The sequence below is a fragment of the Bactrocera neohumeralis genome, chromosome 5 (genome assembly GCF_024586455.1).
Source record: "Bactrocera neohumeralis isolate Rockhampton chromosome 5, APGP_CSIRO_Bneo_wtdbg2-racon-allhic-juicebox.fasta_v2, whole genome shotgun sequence".
Classification (NCBI taxonomy): Eukaryota; Metazoa; Arthropoda; class Insecta; order Diptera; family Tephritidae; genus Bactrocera; species Bactrocera neohumeralis.
In genome coordinates this window covers 36,040,989-36,064,265 of record NC_065922.1, presented here as the reverse complement: position 1 = coordinate 36,064,265, position 23,277 = coordinate 36,040,989, and the positions used below count along the sequence as shown (strand labels likewise).

Genomic DNA, 23,277 nt, shown 5'->3' with positions numbered 1-23,277 from the left:
TAATATATGAATGTAACAATTTAATGCAGACATTTAAACATTAAGCGAGTTAATTCATATGATTCAGATAAGAAATTTTAAGAAAAATTGCCGTTCTTCGTCAATGGCGTCACATCTGCATTATTGATAGACAATGGATGAAAAATTAACTTATATTTTATTGATTTTATACACTAAACCTTAAATTAATCATAAATATGTATACTGTCACACAATAAGAATTTCTTTATTATAAGTCGTCCGCTTCCTCCATTTTAATGTTCATTACTATTTCAGTAACTTTTTGCATAGCCAGTGCTTGTTTCCGCTCACTCATACTGCTTATAGTTTCCACAATCATTTGACCGAAACCTTGTACAGCAGGATTTCGGTGACGCGCTGTTTTTATTTCACCACATACTTGTTTAAACATCCCCAAAGCAGACTTTATCTCGAACTCAACGTCAGATTGAGGTTGTTGTAGTTTTCCGTTTATTTGTTGATTTGCAAATTTTGACGAATTCGGTTGAGACTCTTTTAGTTCATTTGTCCTGCCAGTGATCTGGTTTTTTGATTGCGACGTTGAATATTGCGATTCGTTTGGAAGAAGCTCTTCAACCTCTTCGTGTTCCATCTCATGCTCTGACATTAGTGAATCCGCAGCTTTAAACTGGAATGGATCTGTATTCACATAATTACAGTCGGCAGTATCATCTTGTTCCACGATATATGTCTCTTGATCACCGTTGCTATTTTCTTCAAAAGCTTTCAGCCCAAAATTTGGAATCGCTCGAATCCTTGAATACAAATTATAATATAATATTTAATAACGAAAACATATTTCAACTACTGATTATTACGCTCTCGGTATTATATGAGGCCTTAAAAACTCCATATCATCATATAGAGGCCAGATATGTGTTGTTGTCATATCATTATTTACAAGTGCAGTCATTCTCCTGCTTTCTCTTGCGAATCTGTCACGTAAATTTGACCAACGACGTATACAAATTGATTCTGCATAAGAACAAAATACAAAACAAATATAAATATGTAATATAAATAAATTACATTGTTTTATTAACTCGCTTGTTTACCATTAATGCCCATCTCGCGAGCTATCCGCTGCCAAGTGGTCTTTTTTTTGTCTACATTCTTAAAATCCTTGTCATATTTGTTAAAGAGATATTCGTGTTGTTTCACTAGTCCTATTAATTTTAGATTATCCATATTAGTAAATATTTATTACTAACTTAGTCGGTGAAACGTAACGTAAAGTAAAAGTACTACAGTTTTTCTGTAGCGACTTTCTGTGCGTAAATTTATTTTCCCCGTCACGGTACGAATGTTTACTTTATAGAGTTGCCATAGTTCTTTGTTAATCATATGTTTATGTTTGATATATGCACACATACGCCACAAGGGGAATTTATTTGAAAAACATACCAGTATTTTTATATTTATGTATGTGTAAAAGTGAATGTATTACCTTATAATAAATAACTGTATATTATTAATATTTCTTTTTATTTTACATTAAAAATGGATTCAACAGTGTATAACCACGTGTAAAAATATTCCTCTCGTTTTTATAGTATACATATATAATATAAAGTTGTTGCGGTACATTTTTACATACATGTGTACATATGCAAATAGACTTTAATATAATATATAAGCCTATACGCGAATTAATACAAATTAATGTGCTAACGTAGTCAACATTGTTAATGTTTAATTATTGCAATCGCGCTTTATTAGTTACAGTGAAAACAACGATGGGTATGAAAAATTCTTATTGAATTGTGTTAAATATAGTTTTAAAATAATGGAACAGGATCTACTTGTTGCCTAAAGAACCAGGTATGTTGAACATTATGTCATTTCATTATAACATTTTATCAAAAATGCCATGCAGTTTAGATAACTCTTCTTTCTATACTATTGTTTAGGTGAAAGTTTTTGTGTTAAGAGCACTAGAATTACGACAAACCCTGTTGTATTGAATTTGTTTTAAACTTTTGGAATACTGTAGATTTTTTGCACGTTTAAATTCCTTTTACCATATAATTAATTTTGTTGTTGTCTGTTTAGTTACAATTGAAGGTGGGTTTTGTTCTGAAGGTGTCATATAATTCCTCGCAATAATTTTAAAATTTAAGAAGATCTTAATATATTGGGTAGTCGAAAAAGTCTTTTCGCATTTCTAATCAAACTTCAACATATTTTTTTATGTTTATAATAATAAATAAATAAACAAATATGTACATTTTGGTCGATCACTTTTTGTCATTTTTCCGCAACTTTACGTTGACTTCTCATTGAAATCCTGAAATGAGTACAAAAGAAATTAAATGCAAATGACTTAATTTATTAATAATACTTACATACATCCATTTGTACAAGTATTATCGCGCTACAAGATATTTTGCAGAAAAATTACAAATTCTCAGTTTTCTGTAGAAAAGTTTAGTTTTTAATGCGCTTTCAAAATCCAATTTTTCAATGCTCAGCATTGCTGACGGGTTTATCTTAGGTGTGCAGCAACGCCAAGCCTATAAATCTATTTTGAAGCATGTTTGTCGTCAGCCAATTTTTACATGTGGCGATGTGTCGAAAAATACACTCAGTCCTTTACGCGATTTTTGGTTCTGCCACTAATCGCGTAAAAAAAAAATCGCGTAAAAATGGTTAGTTTTCCAATATTAACGGACGAATTGGTTCCGAATATAAAAAATATCGCGTATAACAAAATATACGCGCAAAAAAATATTCAAAAACAATACAATAAGTTTCAAATTTCAGACTTATGATTTATTCATTCATAACAAAATAAAAAATACAAAACAAAAACCATATATAAAAGAGAAAAAAATAGAAAATAGGTAGATTTATTGAAAAAACCGTTGAATGCTGTTTAATCACTGTCATTATCCATAGTGGAAATTATTCTTAGCCGCTTATTTTGATGGCCGGCACTGATATCACTAGAATTTGTATCAGAATCAATAGTAAGAACTATGGATTGATGTTCTGATTGACTTAGCATCTCCGACTGAGTTTGCACCATAAATTCAGTTAATTTGGTTTGAATGCTTCTTTTTGGACCCAATAAATTCCGATGTAGTTCTTTATATCTTAACATGCAGAGACTCAATTCTTTTTGAAAAATTCGTGCACGTTCGGCATCACTATCATTTGCTACGAAATAATTTTCCAATTCTGCTGCAAGTTTAAGACCAAGCAAAAACGAAGAAAAGCAATCGCGTTAAAGTGAGAAATTCGCGTAAAAAAAGGAATTTGCGCTGCAAAAATAACCGCGTTAAAGTGAAATAGCGTAAAAAGAGATCGCGTAAAAAACGGACTGAGTGTACCGTTCAGAGCTCGCATTCGTCACAGGAAGTAACATAACAGTATAGCTTTGTGCCTAGAATAGATAAAGTTGAGTGAAAACTTGACCTAGCCCTCATATAACTATTACCAGGATTTTCGAACATCCGACTGACTTTATTCCATATGATTGGTGATTGTATGTGGCACCTTAATGAAACCCAGGGAACATTTTTTTAGTATGTGGCCTGATCATAGATAAAATTGAGGCGCTACTTCCCGAAAGTCAAGAAATATATATAAATACCTTTGAATAACGTCCTTTTTATACTCTCCCTATTGTTTTACAGATTACGTATAATATAAAAAAATAAAGAAAGGAAAGAACTCTAACGCAAAACGTCAGAGGCATTCAATTTAACATAAAGGCTGTAGGTCCCATGAAGAAAAACATAGAATAAGTTTGAAAATAGGCTTGGTACCATCTACTTGGGCTGCAGCTGGATTTGGTCCTTCCTTGCTTGCTTCTTTCTTTTTTTCTACTTTTAGCGTATTCTTTAATGCTTTCAGAAATTTGCTATGTCAGTTGGTATACGTAAAAACAAGATGAATTACAACGAAAACAACCAGAACTCAAACAACAGCAAGGACGATAATAATAATAACAAAAACACCGAACACAGCCCGTCGGTTGCTAATGAATCCCGTTTCCCGAACACTTTTTCGGAAGAAAACCGATCGCTATCCGAGGAGCAAGCGAGGGATGACGTTATGCCCTCGTCGGTTGCTAATGAATCCCGTTTCCTAAACGTTTTTTCGGGAGAAAAACGATCGCCCTCCGAAGAGCAAACGAGGGATGACGATATGCCCTCTACCAGTGGGGCCTCGGTAGGTACACCTTGTGAATCGCTCGCCGTAACCACGTCCAACGCGAAGAATGATGGTGAAGAGAACACCACAATACCGTCCTCTAGCACAACAATACCGTCCTCTAGCACAACAATACCGTGCTCAAAATCAGTAGAATCACACCGGCCCTGTACCGGAATGGCGTCTAAGAGGAAGAGGAAGAGGAAGGGAAAAAGGGGAGGCAAGCCTGAAGGGCTGAACGATTCCCGCAAAGTGGGAATGAGTGGTGCTACCGTCAAGTGGTACTTCAGGCATCTGCAAGCGGGAAAATCGTCTGAGGAGGCAAATGAGCTTGCGTTGGGCAGGAATAAAATTACGCCAGCGGTAGAGAAAAGAAGCCCAGTCACCGCAATCCCGAGCAGGGTGGTAGGCGGGTGCGCGCCTTATCAAGATAGAAAAGGTGATGCTGAGAAACGCAAGATAACACCAGAGGAGTTACCCAGCCTAAAAAAGCAGAAACAGAATCTGCATCAACAGCCGACGCAGTTGAAAGAAGAGCAAAACACTGTTCCAAAAACAGGCATTCGGATAGCCGTGCTACCTCTCAATTATCCTGTGGAAGCAATGGATCCACAACAACTTACTGTACTTGCAGATAAAATCATAGACGAGGTGTACAAGGGATGGAAACACGCTCTCTGCTTTTGCGGAGTGTGTTTTAGGTCGGGACTGTTACTTGTAGACTGCAAGAATGAAGAGACCGCCACCTGGCTGGCGGAGGTTGCTCCGAAGCTTGAGGGGTGGGAAGGTCCATTGCTCAGTGCGAGAAGAGGGGAAGAGATACCACGGATGTACAAAATGAGATCACGTCTACACAATAGCGCTATTATATAATATAATATAATATAATATAATATAATATAATATAATATAATATAATATATATAATATAATATAATATAATATAATATAATATAATATAATATAATATAATATAATATAATATAATATAATATAATATAATATAATATAATATAATATAATATAATATAATATAATATAATATAATATAATATAATATAATATAATATAATATAATATAATATATAAATTAATCGCATAATAAATATAATATAATATAATTTTAATATAATATAATATAATATAATATAATATAATATACTATACTATAGATATAATATAATATTTTTTACTGAACCGAAAATAAAACAATGACTTTAAGGCTTGTATTGGCTAATATTTCTCGATAAAAACTTCTGACACATATCGAGGGACAATCAAACAATGAAATATGAGCTCTTCGATAACAAAGACTTAATCTAAAGATAAAGAGCTGAGAAAGATAAAACAGGCTTTAATTGGTCTAGCTTTCTCGATATTCTGACACATATCGAGGGACAATCAGAGAGCTTTCGATGCTTCAGCTAAAGAAAAGAACTCAAACTCTTATTGTGAACTCAGTTAATAATCTTGATTCCTGATTGGGTTGCTGCAGAATGCACTTCATACTAGGAAACAGTTGAGATGTAAAAACAGGCAACGTGCTACGGAAAGAAGAGGATGTCGGCAATATAGAAGGAACTAGACCGCAGATGCTTCAGCAAGGAAGAACCAATCTTGTTTAGTGGATCTTCATGCCTGATTGGGTTGCTGCGAAAAACCGACACGTACCAGACGTAGAACGTAGAGGACGGCGGTGATACTTAAGCAACTGGACCGCAGAAACATTTGCAAGATAGAACCAAACGCAACTTCGATTATACGCTGCTAGGTACGTACAGCTTTCTAATACTAGTTTTATTTTTCATTTAAAAATTTCGAATATTCACATTTCGTTACAAAAATTTTTTTCTATTTTGTTGCTTAGTGTAAATTTAGTAGAAATATGAGAAATATTATTCTAACAAAATCTCAATAACGCCTTGCTTTTTTACATAGAGCTCTCGTTTGGCGCAGTGATATCAGCTAAAAGCGAAAACATTCAATTCGCTGCGGAATGCCAAAGCAATTTCAATCTCACCGATGCAACGAATTCACGGAGTCTCACATAAAGGTAAGAGCAGCGAAAAGTTGAACTGCAAAACAAACAATGCATAAACATATACATATATAAATTAATAAAATAAAACTGATATTGCCTCACTCCACTCTAGTTGAACGAGAGCGCCACAGCCGAAAACAAGCGAAGCGAAATGAGCAACAGTTGCCCACGACACAATTTGACTTAGAGAGGTTGTCCAAACTCTGAAATAGCTTATAGCCGCGGCTAGCGGCTAGTGGCTTCAACACCATCAACAATCAGTTGCAATAACGCGTTCAAACGATTAAGATCGGTCCGGAACGGTGAGTCTTAAAGAAAAGTGTTAAAACGGTAGAAGCGCATTGGAAAGGGTTATAGGGAATGCATACATATACATATGCACGCGTGTTTGTGTGTGTTTAGTTAACAAGTGGCCTAGTGTTGTTTTGGCAGTGTGAAAAAGTGCACTTTGCATTTCGAACAACTTTTTTTAAAGTAATTTTTTGTGAAGAAAACTGTAGTACAAGACGTAAGGAATTTCTAAAAACCATTTAAATTAATAAAGAAGATACATATACACAAGTTATTTATGATAATTTTCTCAAGTCGTATACACATTATTTTGCGGTTTTTAGCATTCCTTTCGTCTTGTCTAAAATACTAGTTAACCGAGAGTGTGTTAGCCAGTTGCTCCTGTTGTTGTGCCTGCTGGCCCAGTCATTCCCATTTAGTTACAAACTAGTTAGTTAGTGTGTGCGTGCTCTATATACATCCATATCTTGACCGGCCGTCTTTTTGCGCGCTTACTTGATTTTGTTTTGAACCGCGATCACGCTACAGTGGAGTTCATTGTCTAAAACCAACTTAAAGCTCAAATAAAAACTCTACAAACCGTTAGTTACGACTAAGCAGTGAGACTATATGGCTATTAGCTACACATACATACGTCGATTACTACAAATTCATATGCATACAAATGTGTCTGTCTGTAGATATATAATTACATATGTATGTATGTATGCATATGAAGTATATGCAGGGTATAGTACGAATAATTTAATTTGAAAGAGCGAAAGTTGCGCGTCAGTGAATCTCTAATAAATGCGTAAAACAAAAACAATTACAAAAAATAAAAACAAAAACGAAAACAAAAACAAAAAACTATAGCAATTTCGAAACTTTGCCGCTTTTAATCTAAAAGAAACTCCCTTTTCCTTTGTGCTATTATTTTCTAGTTAACCTAAGTGTACCCACTTTTGCATCGAAGTTTTATTAAAAGAAAGCAGCGAAAAAAACAAAATCATTAAAAATGGTGGAAACAGTAGTTACCGTTGAACGCACCACTACCTCACAAACAACTGCACCCAGCGGTGGCGGTGGCCTGAGCGCACTGAAAATCAATATCGAATACTTTACGACAGTGCCCGGCATATTGAAACTTGTACAATTCGTAAGTAACTAATCACTTTTATAAATATTTAATTATGCATATGTTATATGTACTATACATAAAATGACGTACACAACGTTGCATTGAATCAGCGCGTAGAAAGTGTAATTTGCCTCACCTCTTTTACGACGTTCCTGTCCTTTACTTGTACCTATGTACATATGTATGTAGTATAAACCAGTTTTTGAATAAAGCAAACAGGTGTTGCGCGGTTTAGTTTCGGTTGATAAGAACTATTTCTCTGCTGCGATAACATTACGAATTTAATTTTTTTCTCAAACTGTTGCTATAAAGTTAAAAAATTAAAAAAAATTAGATTTTTGGTGTTTTATTATTTGAAACTGAAAAATACTTTATGAACTGATTAAATAAAAATTTGCGGTCCGGGTACGTTTAAATGACGCGCGTTTAATTCTTGCAAGTGATGATCGTTTCTATTGTTCGGATGCGGTTTTAGGGAGAACTAGCTATTGCTTGTTTTTATACTTTGAAGGGGGTATGTTAAGTTTACCACGAAGTTTGTAACATCTAGAATGAAACGTCAGGGTCCCTATAAAGTATACATATGTATACATATGTACATATGTATGTATAGTATGGAGCGTGACAAGCTTAGTCCTTTTAGCCATGTCGATCTGTTTTCCGTTTGCATGTACGCGAAGTAGTCCCTCAATGTTTGAGGTTTGATCTGAGCTTTTGGACACGTCCCTTTCTACCCATGAAAATGCTCATTTATCAGCACCGCAAAAATCAGATCAACTATAGCCTATGTGGGCTGACATACAAACTGAACGATCAGACTAAACTGCTTGTATTGAAAACTTTTTCATTTTAAGATATATCTTCACGAAATTTGCCATAGGTGATTGTGCAAGGAAACGCTACATTCCCCGAGCAGATTACTCAGATTGGACCCCCATAGAATATAGCTGTCATACCAATTAATCAATCAAAAAATTTTTTTTTGTGTAGGAAAACTTTTTATTTGACATTTTATCTTCACGAAATTATTGTTCAAAGTAATTTAAGAGGTTACATGGGTTTTCTTGGTATCTCGTGGCCTGTGTAAAATTTCATGAAGATGAATTGACTATTTCTCGAGAAATCTTGCCAACCGAAACTACAAGGTGCGTTCCAAAGTAAACAGGACTTTTCGAATCTAGCGCCCCTGGTGGCGCCATCTATATGTCGACTGGTGCGTTAGAATCTGCTATCTTTATCGATTGTCCATGAGAGTTTCAAGTGTCAGTATGTTTGTGTTATCGGTGCGAAAATGAGCTTCGAACAAAGAGCCAACATTAAATTTTGTTTTAAAATTAGTAAAACTTTAACCGAAACGTTTCAATTGATGAAACAAGTTTATGGCGGAAATTCCATCGAAATTCATCAAAAATCAGCCGAAATCATCATTGAAATTCATGGAAACGGAATTTAACATCTCCAAAACATCGATTTATCGCATTTTGACCGAACATTTGGGCTTACGAAAGGTGTGAGGCTTAATAAGACGAAAAAAATCTATTTTTTGGAACCCGTTAACCCATGTAACCCCTTAAAGCACTTTATGCATTTTTTCGGTTAGCTTTAATAAATTTCGTAACTTTCCCTTATCCAATGAGGTGTTGAATCATTAAACTTCATTTCCTTCCGAGGTGTGTAAATTTTGACGTAATAGGGTTTCGAAAGAACTGAGTGTGGATGTCAACTTGCTAGTGTTAACTGCGCATTCAAAGCTATTTAGAGTATAAATGTATGTACAAAGTGAATCATTAACGTAACTTGAATGTGTAAATGTTATTGCCGACAATGGTGCTATCTAAAACAAAGAAAAATCCACTTTTCATTGAAGTATTATCTGAAATTCTGTTTGCAATAACCTAAAAATGAAATCGGATATCTTATGTTCACTAGAATATATACTATATACCAAACCGTAAACATATGTACATATGTACATGTGCAGGTAATGATATAAATTTATTAAGGTGGAACAAATTTTTTCACATTATATTGGCTCAATGAGACAAAGGTAGAATGGTAACTGATTATAGAATTTTAATGAGCTATTCACATACTAGATTTTTTTGAATATAATTGATTCTATTATACCGTATATTAAATTTTTATATCTATTGAGTCCTTAACTATGTAAAGGATGTCCCAAACTTAACGCAAGATTGGAATTAAATAGAACACACAGTTTTTAGCAACATACAAGCTAACTTTACTTAATATCAATGACTTTGCGGCATTTAAAATTTTTTTTTAGTGTATCCATCCTAATGTTCATAACATATTTGTACATAAGCTTATCTAAATGAGCAAATCTCTATCATGTGCCGAAAAGTACGGTGTGTTCACATAAGTGACAACTGTTCATTTTTTTTCGTGCAAACTCTGCACATTTTGTACCAAAAGTTACAAACATATTTGCATGCATATGACACACAAACCTATTTTTTTAAATTTTTTTTCGTTTTGTGTAATTTGTATTTAATTGTAAACCTTTTTTAATCTTTTTGGCGTTTTCCTAGGTGAAAATGCTTTAAAATGAGCTTTATTCGTAATTGATGAATTACCTCATTTTTTACTCAGATAGATAAGTAAAAAAGTTTTCAACTTTGAGCAATTTTGTGTTATCAAATCCTAAAGTCATTAATAATATGAAATTAGTGGACAAGTAAAGAAATACAATATGTACTACTGTGGGCAAAAACTAGTAAGACTTTTTAATTTGAATTTCGCGCGAAAATCCATTTGAATTGACGATCAATACGTCAATAAAATAAAGGAATTGGTGCTTAAGAATCCATGATTAGCAGTCAGATATCTTACTGGCATCGCTGGAATATCGGAAGGATCAATGAAAATCATTTTGAAATCATTTGGGCCCAAGATTTCAAGAATAAATTAAGAATTTTAAAATTATGAAGAAGTTTTACTATTTTTTGCTTATTGAACGCGAGATACATATTACTAAAGCCATCTATATGAAAAATAATGTATTTCTTTTTACTAGACCTTATATATTTTACACTCAATAAAAGCATATATTTTTATTTTATTCAACGCGAATAAATTAATTTACATAGTTCAGCTTCAAATTTGTACGAGGAGTTGTTATTGTGAGCGTTGTATTTAATAAATGCTCTTTTGTTTATTTAAACATTTTTATACATATTCACAGATGTGGACAAATGTACATATTTATTTATTACCAAGTTATTTTGAGAAAAACAAAACTATGTATGTACATTCATACACATATGTTTATGAAAATTATAATAATATGGCATTGTTTGTGGAGTATAATTCTATTTACATAAACAAGTTTTCGTGCTTTAAATGACTTTGTCGCCAAGACAATGTCGTTGAAAGCTATTAGAAAGAGATATTTTAGATTCTGATTGCATTGAAATTAATTATTTGAACTGGCAACTCAAATTTCCTCTGTCAGAAATTCATTCGTGTACTTTATTCTTTGTAAAAAAATTATACTCATCAGCCACATACAAAAAAGGAAGCGTTTCTAATTAGCTGTCAACAGCTGTATGCATCCTTCGTACAGCTCAAAACTTTTGTTCTGTGACCCACGAATTTCACTTTTTTGTACTATCTTTGTCTCTGGTATTAATATAGAAAATTACTGGCTTTCAAAAAGATTCCTGAGAAAATTAATATAAGAGAAGAAATTTGGTTAAACACATAACATCGAAGCAAACGCTGATTAGATATACATAAATGGGAATATGAACACAATAATTTTTATGATCTCGATTCTAGTAACATCTAGCGATTTATTTGATATTCTACAAACTGTTGGCTTAAAAATAATTCACAAAATTAAATGTGATTAAATTTGATTTTTTTCACTTTTTTAAGCTTTTCAATATAATTCCACTAAGACAGATTTTTTAAGTATGAAAACCGCAATGTAATACATGTTATACTAAACGGTTTAAAGTCAGTGTATTTTTAATGAAAAAATTTCGTTTTATATGGTCAACTTTGAATGCTCGCTGACACATATTAATATTAAACTGAAAAATTTTCATTGCGGGGATATTTTTTCTCTATATACGTGGGTTGCCTTTTATATTTCCGGATTTGGCAACCCTAATGTTGCAATCTGGAAACTCACAACTACATTGTAAAGTTTGTTATTTTTGATGTTATACATACTCAGAAAGTTTTGACATACCAGAGCTGTTTGTGTTCATTACAGTAACTTAGAATATTCATCTGCGCCAAAAAATACAATTAAATCGCGAATATTTTCGTGCGATTATTTTTTACAACTGACCGATATTGCTCGATTGTCATGTGATCTATCATGCGATTGATACAACTGTAGGACTGGACTAACACTATTATTGCATGAACATTTCAATGTAAAAAAGTGGTTCTCCCACACTATTTGTCAATCGCTTAAAGAGAGGAATGTTAAAAAAATACGACAGCGGTGATTCGAAACACGTCTATATGGTTGTTTCCATATGTGCCGAATTCCACAAAAGCTGTACGACTACGAAGCACTTCCAAGCAAATGATTCGATATTTTCTTGACAAAAAAAACCAACTGGACTTATCGCATCGATGTGATGAGTGATCCACTGTATAGTCCTGACCTGGCATCGAATGACTTCTTTTGTTATTCCTCTAGGGGAAAAATAAACTAAGACGTCAACGTTTTTCGACGCCTGAAGAGGCGGTTGATGCGTTCAGAATACATGTTTTGGGAATACCACAATCGGAGTGGCAAAAGTGCTCGGCAATTGGTTCAAACACATGCAAAAGTGTATAGAATATTTTTAAAATGATAAAGCTATTTTCGATTATTAATACTTTTTTCTATTCTCTAATCGTGAAATATAAAAGACAACCCTCATTTAAATATTTTTCAACCAATGTATTCGTTAGGTTATTTTTTTGGCTTGCCCTAATGTACATATGCCTACATATGTATTAGAGTTTTAAAAGTCTGAAATTACACGTATTTTTGTAACTTTTTTAACAAAAAATGCTAGGAATGTGCTATTTAATTGCCGATAAACTTTAATATGTAAATTTCATACTCCATTTGTTTCGTAAATGCCCAAATTTACGATCTTTGCATCGCGTCATTTGCATATTGCGGGCGTTGCCCATATGTTTTTTTCTTTATATTTATTTATTCTGACTAAAAGTACTTTGTTAATAGGAAATTTGAATTCTAAATATAGTATATACAAAGCAATGTGCATATATTAGTATATATTTATATACTTTATATACTTCATGTACATATATGTTTATATATTATATAGTGGTCGACTAACAGGTGTTTCCATGGTCAGTTGTGTTGCCTTGCCTGGGTGATCTAATGAAAATATAGTATCTGTGATATATACATATACATATATATGTGTATGTGCTTTCATGGATAAATTTGTATTTAAATATATACATATATACCATTTGTATTTAGGTGGCCAGTGCTATGGCACATTTTCGTTGGTGCTACACACAAAAATTATATTTAAATGTTTGTCTCATTGGCGACAAAAAAATATGCACATTCTTTTTCCATCAGAAAATTTTGAGAAAGAAGTGAAGTGAGAAATTAGTGCTTAAGCAAATGAAGTAGTCAAATTTTGGGTGTGTTTGAAGTTTTTGTCTTTTTTTTATGTTGTATAAGTGGGCAGATAGAAAGTTTTCTGAATGGTCTGAAATAGTTTGGGAATGCTTATATCACAATGATGTATGCAATGATTCTGCAATACATTAAACATTTTAAAAAATCTTTGGTAAGCTCTCACTAATTCGAAAAATTATTGAAATATTCTGAAAATGTGAGTTAACTTGAGGGTGTTTCCTTATCTGAGTTTATTTGTGATTTGGTGTAGTTTTGGTTTTCTTAACTGCGATAATACTGTTCTTTGTGGTTGAAAATAGCCGTTACTATATAACGGGGTTTTTAAAAGGAGCTACAAAAGTTTTTTTTTAATAAAACAAAAACGGTTTTGGATATCAATGAAATTCTATGTTCCTGTGAAAGCACATTCGATGCCATTATGTATGAAACCCGATTTCTTTTGCATGGCCACCACGGGCACGCTAGCAGAAGTCCAGACGCTGAACCCAATTTTCGGCGGTTTTCAAGCATAAATCGGACGATTCAGCAATCGTAGCTCCAGAGGAAATAGTGTAACGTCGTCAAATTGTACGACCTGAGCGGTCAAACTTGGGAACCAAATATTGTCCAAGTCCGTATCATTCAATTCGGGCCAAAAATATTCAAGTATCATTGAGCAGTAGCGATGTGTGGGTGTGGGTTGCTGGCTGACCAATAACGCATATTTTGCATATTGATGAAGAAAAAATGACTCTCATCCCTGAAGAAGATTTTTCGATGAAAATCGGAATTATTATCAAGTTGTTGCTTAGCCCAATTCACGAACATTCGACGAGGCGGCTTCAGTTCTTGCGTCAATTTTATCTTATAAGCCAAGATCTTTTCGCAAAATTCGCCACAATGACGTCAAAGAGATTCCTAATGCTTGAGAACGACGTGTGAGAGACTGATTTGGGTCTTCCTCAATTGATACGCTAGCAGCAGCAATATTCTCGACACTCCTTAAGTCACTGGCGCGGAAGCAGTTTGTACTGTGTCTGACAGGACGATTATGACGACCATAAATTGGAGTAGTGCTCTTAAAATTTAGGTCATTGACTCCGAATTTCGGTAGTAAATTTTAATAATTTCGACACGTTGCTGGATCGTATATCTTTTCATAATGGAATGGCAAACCTTACTGAAGAGAAATTTCAAAACAGAAAATATATCGGTCTACTTTTGTAACGTCCCTATTGAAAACCCCGTTATTTCTATAATATATTCAGTACTTGCTGATAAACTTGTATTGAAATTGTAGAGAACCTAATGATCAAAGTAAAACTTTCCCATTTCTTTAGTTTTTGGCTTATTTCGTGAAATTATGTGATTCTTCACTAACAAGTTTTTACTAGAAAACACAAGTTACGTTTATGTTCCCTTATCGGAGCCAATGTCCACATCTCAGATAAGCAGTTTAACTGACTGACCGTAAGCCATTATTTTTGTAATTTTTATGTACCTCAGTATACATATGTTCCGCTTAGGTGCAGGTATCATTCACTATAGGAAAATTGCCAATAATTGTCCATAATTTCAGCTATTTAAAAGCAATCAGTCTATACCAAAAACAAAGTCGTAACAAACACGAGTACATAAGTACGTACATATATGTATATATACAAACAAACTTCTATTCGGTTATTTGATTTTTTATTCATTGATTTCACTTTCTAAGAGAAAATGTATACATCGTACTCCTGTATCAATATGCGAGTATCTAGTATTGTTATTGAGCGAAAATCGATTCATAACCACTTACATGCACCGTGTGTACAGGGTACAGAATGCGACAAGTATTTATGTTGATATGTAAACATTCAATTACTTAAAATCCACCTTTGTTCTTGCAACGCTATTGCGGCCCACTCTTTCATTTTAGCCCACACCAGCTCTGATCGCAGTATGTGCTTAGGTACTATATTGTCGGGCGTCATCCTTTCGTTTGTTAGTTCTTCTATGGTAGTTCTCTCCACTACATACCTCAAGCAGGAGAAAAAAGTGTGCTATGCGTTTTCTGCGGCATTCCCTGAAACAGCCATAGCCCGATAAGAACTGTGTTAAATAGAAGTCTGTCTCACCGGGTTGTCTGTCAATCCATGTTGTTACATTCTTAATTAGATTATATGTCCGTCTGCCGCATCCCATTGCTTTTGCCACTTATCGAGACTTGTATTTCTCTCCTTTTTGCGCTAGTCAGCCGTGTTGGGTGCCTATTCATGGCTTTTGTTTTACAATAGACTCTTAACTTAGAAGCCACCATATCCACATAAACCAGATGTGATAGCAATCGCTTCGTGCCCTGTTCTAAACACACAAGCAACATTAAGCATAACCGGGACAAAGACTCTCCTACCAATGTTAGCCGTAATTCTCGACAGCACCACAGTCACTGTAACCGTCTTACCGCAGGCTCTTCCAATGTGCGCCTTGAAATTGTATCGATCATAACGCCAAGGTATCTCAATGAATTTTGCGTTACAACGTTATAGCCATCAATTTTCAGGGTGACCGTTTCTAGCTTTTTTCTGCTCGTGATAAGCACTGCCTCTGAGTTTTCACCGGCAAGCTGCAGCTTAGTTTTCGTAGCCAGTCTTTAATTTTCGCTACGGTCTCATTGCATATATTCTGTATGCCATGCTTCCATCTGGTGCCTTTTATGGCTTTGGCCGCAATGCCCGTCACTTTTCCGACTGCGTCTAATGTGGACCGATGTCTTCTGAATCCAAATTGGTTTTCAGATAACCCAGGAGACCCTTCTTCTAGGTAATGTTCTAGGCTATTGTCCAAGGCAACGATGCAATCTCGGTAGAAATTGTTCAGATCTGACCGCATATACATACATATGTGGGGCAAACTCAAGTCCTTGTATGGAGATTCTTTTACTTGTCGAGGAATCTTCACGAAATTTGGCAGATGTTATTATCTAAGGCATCGCTACAATCCCCGAAGATATTTTTCAGATCGGACCGATCAGATACTTAGAAGTTTCCAAAGCTTAAATAACCAACTTAAATGATTAGTAAGTGTCAAAAGTTATTCAACGCTTTCCGATATAAAAGATGCCGCACTCTGTATTCAGTGTATAATTCTCAAAACTACGTACCGTTATACTCATTCAAATTTAAAAGAGTCCTTCATGTCAGCTGTTTTAATGGGCTAACGATTTTTTAATAATTTATTGTATGATGTGAACCGTTTGTATTAAATTTCTACTTTTGAATATACATATATGGGGCTACAAGTATATGTACGATATATTATATGACCTCGTGTATACGAAGGAGAAAGAGAGAGATTTTTACCTTAAAGAAGTTACTTATACGCCGTGTTTACTGCATAAAATTGATTAGAAAAAAAAATTATAATAACTCATCAAATATTATTGATTTCATGTACTACATAGTACCATAGCTTTAGTTTTTTCCCCGCTCTCTTCCTTCCTCCGTTTTACGACAACTAAGCATTTATCGCTCTGATGGCCATAACTCGCTCATGACGGAGTGCGCCGACGGCATTGAACCTAAACGCCGAATACTTTCACTTCTTTAACAACCACCCGATTGCATTGGTAAACGTTTACTTTGGAAATCCGGGTGGAGTGCAATAATTAAACAGCAATAACAAATATCATTGGCAAAGTGTGCAGAAGAGCGCCATAGGAATGAGTAATAAGTCAATGGGCCAATAAATCATTTATGTGTTTATATGACTAGTATTGATTTCAAGTGCTGAGTTCTTTGTGTGCGAAATTCCCGTAGTTATAAATTACTCACGATGACTTTCAGAAAATATGAAATATTAAATTTCTCTAAACAAAAATTAGAAATATTTTATTCGTTTTAAGTAAAGATTATACAATTTGGGCATTCATCACATAACTGAAATAAAATAGAATTTCTACCATATATTGTAAATAGTATTTATGTAATAGCAAAAGCTTGAGAAGTGACAATTGTCAGCTGCCCGGCGATTTTCGTGACAGTCAAAAGGTTAATTAACTCTTGACTTCAGCTCTCGTTTGTCCCACTTATGCGTGGCTGGGTATTTATGCGTTATGTGAATTTTATAAAAAATTTAAATCTATGAATATGTTTGTACATACACATATACATATATAAATTATGTCTATCTAAATTAAATCGCGCCCCCCTAACATCATCATTATTCATTATTTTTTTATATCTATAATGAACTTTAATGAAACAAATATGTACCATTTTGGTCGACCACTTTTTGCCATTTTTCCGCTAGAGACATTTTTCCATCAGTGTAAAACTTTTCTGGTTTCTCGGCGAAAAACTACGACGAGTAATTTTCACAGGCTTCTCTTGAAGCCAACTTTACTCCATTCTGCATTGACCAAAACAAATGGTAGTCCGATGGTGCAAGGTCAGGCTATATAGTGGGTGCATCAAAACTTCCCAGCCAAGCTCTCCCAGTTTTTGGCGAGCCATCAAAGATGTGTGTGGTCTAGCGTTATCCTTATGGAAACGGAAGCCCTTTCTGTTGATCAGTTCTGACCGTTTTTTTTCGATTGTTGTTGACGTAAAATGTAGAATCAATCATTCGATCAGGCTGGAGCAGCTCATAGTGTATGATTCCTTTCCAATACCACCAAACACTAAGCATAACCTTTAGAGGCGTCAATCCTGGCTTTGTGAGCATTTTTTGCTTGAACCATGATCTTTTTTGCACATTGTTGTCGTATTTGACCCACTTTCGTCTCCTGTTACCATTCGCTTCAGAAATGGTTCGATTTCATTTCGTTTCAGCAAAGAATCGCAGATGTTAATTCGGTCCATTAAATTTTTCACAGACAATTCATTTGGTACCCAAACATCGAGCTTTTTTTTGTAGCCAGCCTTTTTTAAATGGTTTAAAATCGTTTGAAGGTGAATGTTAAGTTCCTTAGCAATGTCATGGCTGCTTATGTGACGGTCCTGGTCAATCTTTTCCATTATATATCTACTTTTTCACCGAAAAGTCGACCAGAGCGAGGTGCATCTTCCATATCGAAATTTCCAGAACGGAAGCGAGCGAACCATTGTTATGCTACACGAACTGATACAGCACCGTCTTCGTAAACTTCACACATTTCGTTGGTGGCTTGCGTGACATTCTTCCCTTTTTTATTTAAACAAAAATTTCAAAATATAGCGAATTTCTTCATTATTTTCACTCATTTTTGAACAGCTGCAACTTTTTTTCAACTTCTCCAAATTTAATTTTTGTTTTTGTTAATTGAAGTTTAAAATCTCACCTTTGCAACACTATATGGTATGACACAATGTGATTGGTAGCACTGGAGATATAGGACTGCAACGCATCTATTGACAAAATACGAAAAGACTTTTTGGACCACCCAATATATTATCGGTTACTATCAACTTCAACCCTTCATTTAGTAGATAGTACTGTTAAAATCAGGGAAATGCTTAGCTTCAATTAGAACCCTGCTTTGATCGAAAAAAGATCAGAATGGGCTTGAAGAAACGGCAAAGTAGTTTTGTTACACGACAATGCACCCGCTCACAAAGCAAAATCGATTAAGGATGGGAGCTGCTACCCACCCGCCGTATTCACCACACTTGGACCCTTTCGATTACCATTTGTTTTCATATATGGCACACGGATTGGTTGAGCAGCACTTAGATTCCTACGCAGAAGTCGAAAATTTGTTGTCTAATTGGTTTGTTTCAAAAGACGAATATTTCTATTGGCATGTTAACCACAAATCGCCAGAAAGGTGGTCAAAATGTGTAAAAAACAATGTTCAATATTTGAATACATTTTGGTTGCTTTCCTATTCAAAATTAGTATTTCATTTTCTAAAAAAGAAACGTTCATTTCATACCAAATATTTTAAGAACTTATTGTTTCTACACTGCAGAACTCAGTGTTTATACCAAACGATTTTTTTTTGAGAAATTGAGTCATAAGTAAGAAATATTTTTTTCACTTTTCGATGTTATTAAATATTTTAGATTATTTAAAATTGTCAAAATTAATTGCCTTTTCGAGTACACTGGCCCAGTAGGCTTCCTCAAAGAAAAGTTCTGTTTTAGTATCCAATTCTTATATGTATATCGACAACTATAACCCATCAGCCTTTTACATTATGGTTGTTAATTTATTATACCCTGAACTCGGTCGTAACGTTGGATACCCTATAAAATATATATGTATATGTATCTATAACTAATTGATCAATGTGATGAGTTGAGTCGGCTTAGACATATACTTACATATATATACGCGAACGTGATGGACTAGCCTAAATTTTTGAGATATCGATCTGAAATTTTGCACACGTCTCTTTCTACCCAAGACGCCTCTCATTTCTTAGAATCTCCGATATCGGTCTACTATAGCATATAGCTGCGATACAAACTGAACGATCAAAATCAAGTTCCTGCGAAGGGAATGCAGCCAAAGCTTTTTTTATTGTGTTTGCTATTGTTGTTTTCTATTTTTCATATTTTTTTATGGAAAAGAACATTTATTTCTTTTATGTTTCTAATAAAGTTACGTAAAAATGTACAACATTAAATCAGTTAATGGTTCGTTCACATATATACACCAATGTATGTGTGTTATGTATACATGGTAGATGTAGATATGAAACCACGCAATTACAAGAAATAATGCATTTTCACTTCTTTTTCATTGCAAAATGAATGAAGTAATGCAAAAAAGACAAATGAAATTTGCTTGCTTGTTTGCACATTTTCTTCTGTGGCGGGCATTCAATGAAAACAACTTTTATTTTTATGCAATTATGCAGTTATGCGCTTGTAAACATATGTATGCGCATGCATAAACGCAACTATTGACATATAAATACTTATGTATATACATAAGTATACTTATGTGTGTATGTATGTTTTACGCATATTTCTTTTTATTCATGTTTCTGCCAATATATGAGTTATATGGACACTATTACATACATAATAGATGGGTATGTGTATCTACATATCCTACATATGTACATATTCATACTTATATTTCTATATTCTATGTATGTACATACTAATTTGATATTTACTGCACTGCTCTTTGCATTAAACACTTTTGCAATTCATTTCAGCGAAAGCGCACACACTTTGTTAAAAAGCAAACAAAATTATCGCATAACATTTTGTTTATTGCATGACATTTGCCTTTTTGCCTAGCCAAAGGTTAAGATCTCATGAGTAAGATATTATGACATTGTACTCAGGCGTTTACTAAGATTAAAATAATATTTCATATAAAGTTTATAGCACTCAACTTGGCGATTAAGTTCATGCTTGTAGATATAGATATGCGTACATTGTGACAAAAAAGTACCCGGAAATTGTAAATAAAACGCAAAATAATTAATTATTCAGCAATATTTATTTTGTCGTCTTCAAAGCAATCTCCACCAGATGTAATACACTTATGCCAACGATTTTTGCAGTCCTCGAAACACTTTTCATAAGTACTTTTTGGGATTGCCTTCCGCCCGTTCGGCGAATTATGTTTTATCCTTCGATCTTAGCCAAATAAGTATATGAATACAGTGGTTGATCTATGCTATTCATTGCCTTTTTGGTTTTAAATGCGGTCAGAATCGTACTCTTTTTGAAAAAAATTCTGCTTTATCGGGACGAGTCGAGCAAGAACGCGTTTAATTTCCAAAATATCCACCGAAATCATTCGAACGGTCTGGCGAGAGATTTTGAGCTCTCTTGTTATCTCCATTCTTGCCTGCCGATTTTCAAACCACCATATTCTTTACTTTTTTTAAATTTTCATCAATTGAAGAGGTCGAAGGTCTTTCAGAACGAGACATGTCTTCAACGACCACTCGACCGTTTTTGAAGGCTTTATACCACTCGTAGGCCGTGAATCATCGTAAGCCTTTTCCAACGTTCGCAACGATTCCGCTGCTAATATGTACCGAATTAAGCTGTTCAGATTATAAAAGTATTTTTCATCTTGCAAAAATATGTATACCTATTATGTAAGGCAATACGTTTATACAAGAGATCATAAAAACAACTTTTGACAAATCCAGAAAACTTCTTCAATTCATTCGTGTTTTAACGTTACAAATATTCCTAAATTTAAAATGTGATGGATAAATCACGAAACGGAGCATTCTGATTACAGTGACTTGGCACAGCTCATAAATTAAATTGCACACCAATCACACCCACTTCTTATATAAGGCCATTTGAGCTCATTTGGCTTTACAGTAGATATTTCAAGAACAAATATTCCTCCCTATTGATCAAAGTTGACTCTTTCTTAGTGATTGCCTTCTTCATACGGTTCAATTTCTTGCCAATACAGGTCCCAATAAAGAGTTTGGACGTAGGGGAGTAGCTCATGGTGGATGATTCTCTGCTAATCCCACCGAAGACAAAGCGAAACTGTCCTACCCGTAAATTCTAATTTCGCCACCGTTTGCACCGGCTCACCGAGATTTGACTACAACTGTTTTCGCTTGACGTTCTCATAAGTCACCCACTTTTCATCACCGGTAACCATCCGCAAAAGAAAAAGAACGATTTCATTTAGCGGCGATTTGCAGCTGGAAGTTCGTTTATGAGGTTTTTGTGCTAAATTGTGTGGCACCCATACATCAAGCTTCTTTTTATAATCAATCTTATTTAAATAGTACCAAACGACGTTTTTTGCAATGTTTAGCTTCCGGGAAGTCGAAACAGTGGTTATGATGCGCCTTGATAATTTCTGTTAAAAGTCTGGCTGAACGTTGATCTGAACGACGAATGCCATATCCGTTCCCATTATAGTTGGGTCTACATAACTGAAGCAAACCCTGATTTATCTCTAATATAATTGACCGGTAGATTTAAAAATGAAATTAAACTTCCCTTTTACTCGGATTAGAAAGATAGTTTTCAAGTATATCATCTCTATAATAAGAGTCAAAGAAGTGAGAAAAGGTCTTAAGTATTAATCTAGTCATATGAAAATAAAAAATATACTAAACATACCATTTAATTTATGCATATCACTAGTGTTTACCGTTGAACTCTCGTAAAATCTAAGCGTAAGATTTATATAATGGTTGTGCATCATAGATTTCACAGCGTATTAAGTTCAATGACAAATCTAACGAGCACACAAGTGGGTGAATATGGGCACTAATTTATCTAGATACTTTATATAAATTTGTAAACAAATCGCGCAACTTTTAGATCTTCTGGCAGCCAGTAGGAAAATTCGTAAGTAACGGTTTCGCTTTTAATTTTTTCAAACTTATTATGGTACTTACGAACTGATTAAAGATGAGATTAAATGAACTTTATATATCTTACTCAACTCTCATCGTTTTCTTATTCTCTTCTATTCATTTTTAATGGCATGGAAATCATGATTTTATTTTATGCGAGTTCCTTCTTTACTATTCTAATCTAGAAAAGTGTATTTAAGAATTTAGCAGAAGAGTTCTTTCGCATTCGGACATTTTCAAGTTGGTTTCAAAATGTTAACAGCGGTCGATCGAATCCTATAGAACAGCGGGTTTTTTTTAATGAAAATTACGTCACTAGTCCTTTAATATGCGATTTATAAAATCCTTGCTCAAAATTTGCCAATTATCAAATTCACTATGAAAAATTTTCCTACAGGGCAAGCATGCACTGCATCGTGAACATGCTAATAATCGTGGAATGCTTGTTGTTGTCTACGATTTTAGCTTTGCGGTAAATGTTTGTGGGATGGTGTCATCTTACTTGTCATTTGAATACTGCATTTAAAAATATGACAGCTACGTAAGCACATACACACATGCAATTTTATTAAACAAGCTAGAACGCTTTGCGGAATGAGTATAATTGAAAGAAATAGCGAATAGAAAGAATCAAGCAAAGCACTGTCGTAAATTTCTCCTACATTTTATTTGTTTATATACAGAAAAAAATCATAAATATAAATAAAAGCACGAAACTGAAATGACTCGAGTGCATGAGCTCA

General features: G+C 34.2%; 3 protein-coding genes across 5 annotated transcripts in view; 2 read left to right on the top strand and 1 right to left on the bottom strand.

Annotated features, from left to right (window-relative positions):
- Positions 1 to 138: 138 nt before the first annotated feature.
- Positions 139 to 1,381, bottom strand: LOC126759861 (uncharacterized). Its single transcript, XM_050475027.1, has 3 exons — positions 1,077 to 1,381; positions 840 to 996; positions 139 to 776 (listed from the first exon to the last, which is right to left on the bottom strand). The coding sequence occupies exons 1-3, from the start codon at positions 1,207 to 1,209 to the stop codon at positions 230 to 232; spliced, it is 837 nt and encodes a 278-aa protein (XP_050330984.1). The 5' UTR covers positions 1,210 to 1,381; the 3' UTR covers positions 139 to 229.
- A 214-nt stretch (positions 1,382 to 1,595) lies between these two features.
- Positions 1,596 to 5,052, top strand: LOC126758396 (MATH and LRR domain-containing protein PFE0570w-like). Its single transcript, XM_050472653.1, has 2 exons — positions 1,596 to 1,842; positions 3,880 to 5,052. The coding sequence occupies exon 2, from the start codon at positions 3,889 to 3,891 to the stop codon at positions 5,050 to 5,052; it is 1,164 nt and encodes a 387-aa protein (XP_050328610.1). The 5' UTR covers positions 1,596 to 1,842; positions 3,880 to 3,888.
- A 563-nt stretch (positions 5,053 to 5,615) lies between these two features.
- The window catches only part of LOC126759871 (CKLF-like MARVEL transmembrane domain-containing protein 4), a 46,314-nt gene continuing 28,652 nt past the window's right edge, over positions 5,616 to 23,277 (top strand). Inside the window, exons 1-4 of one of the 3 annotated variants that reach the window (XM_050475048.1) lie at positions 5,616 to 5,950; positions 6,118 to 6,232; positions 6,333 to 6,522; positions 7,435 to 7,649. In XM_050475048.1, the coding sequence (XP_050331005.1) occupies positions 7,509 to 7,649 (141 nt within the window). In that variant the 5' untranslated portion in view covers positions 5,616 to 5,950; positions 6,118 to 6,232; positions 6,333 to 6,522; positions 7,435 to 7,508. The other 2 variants (XM_050475050.1, XM_050475051.1) reach the window with 2 other exon arrangements.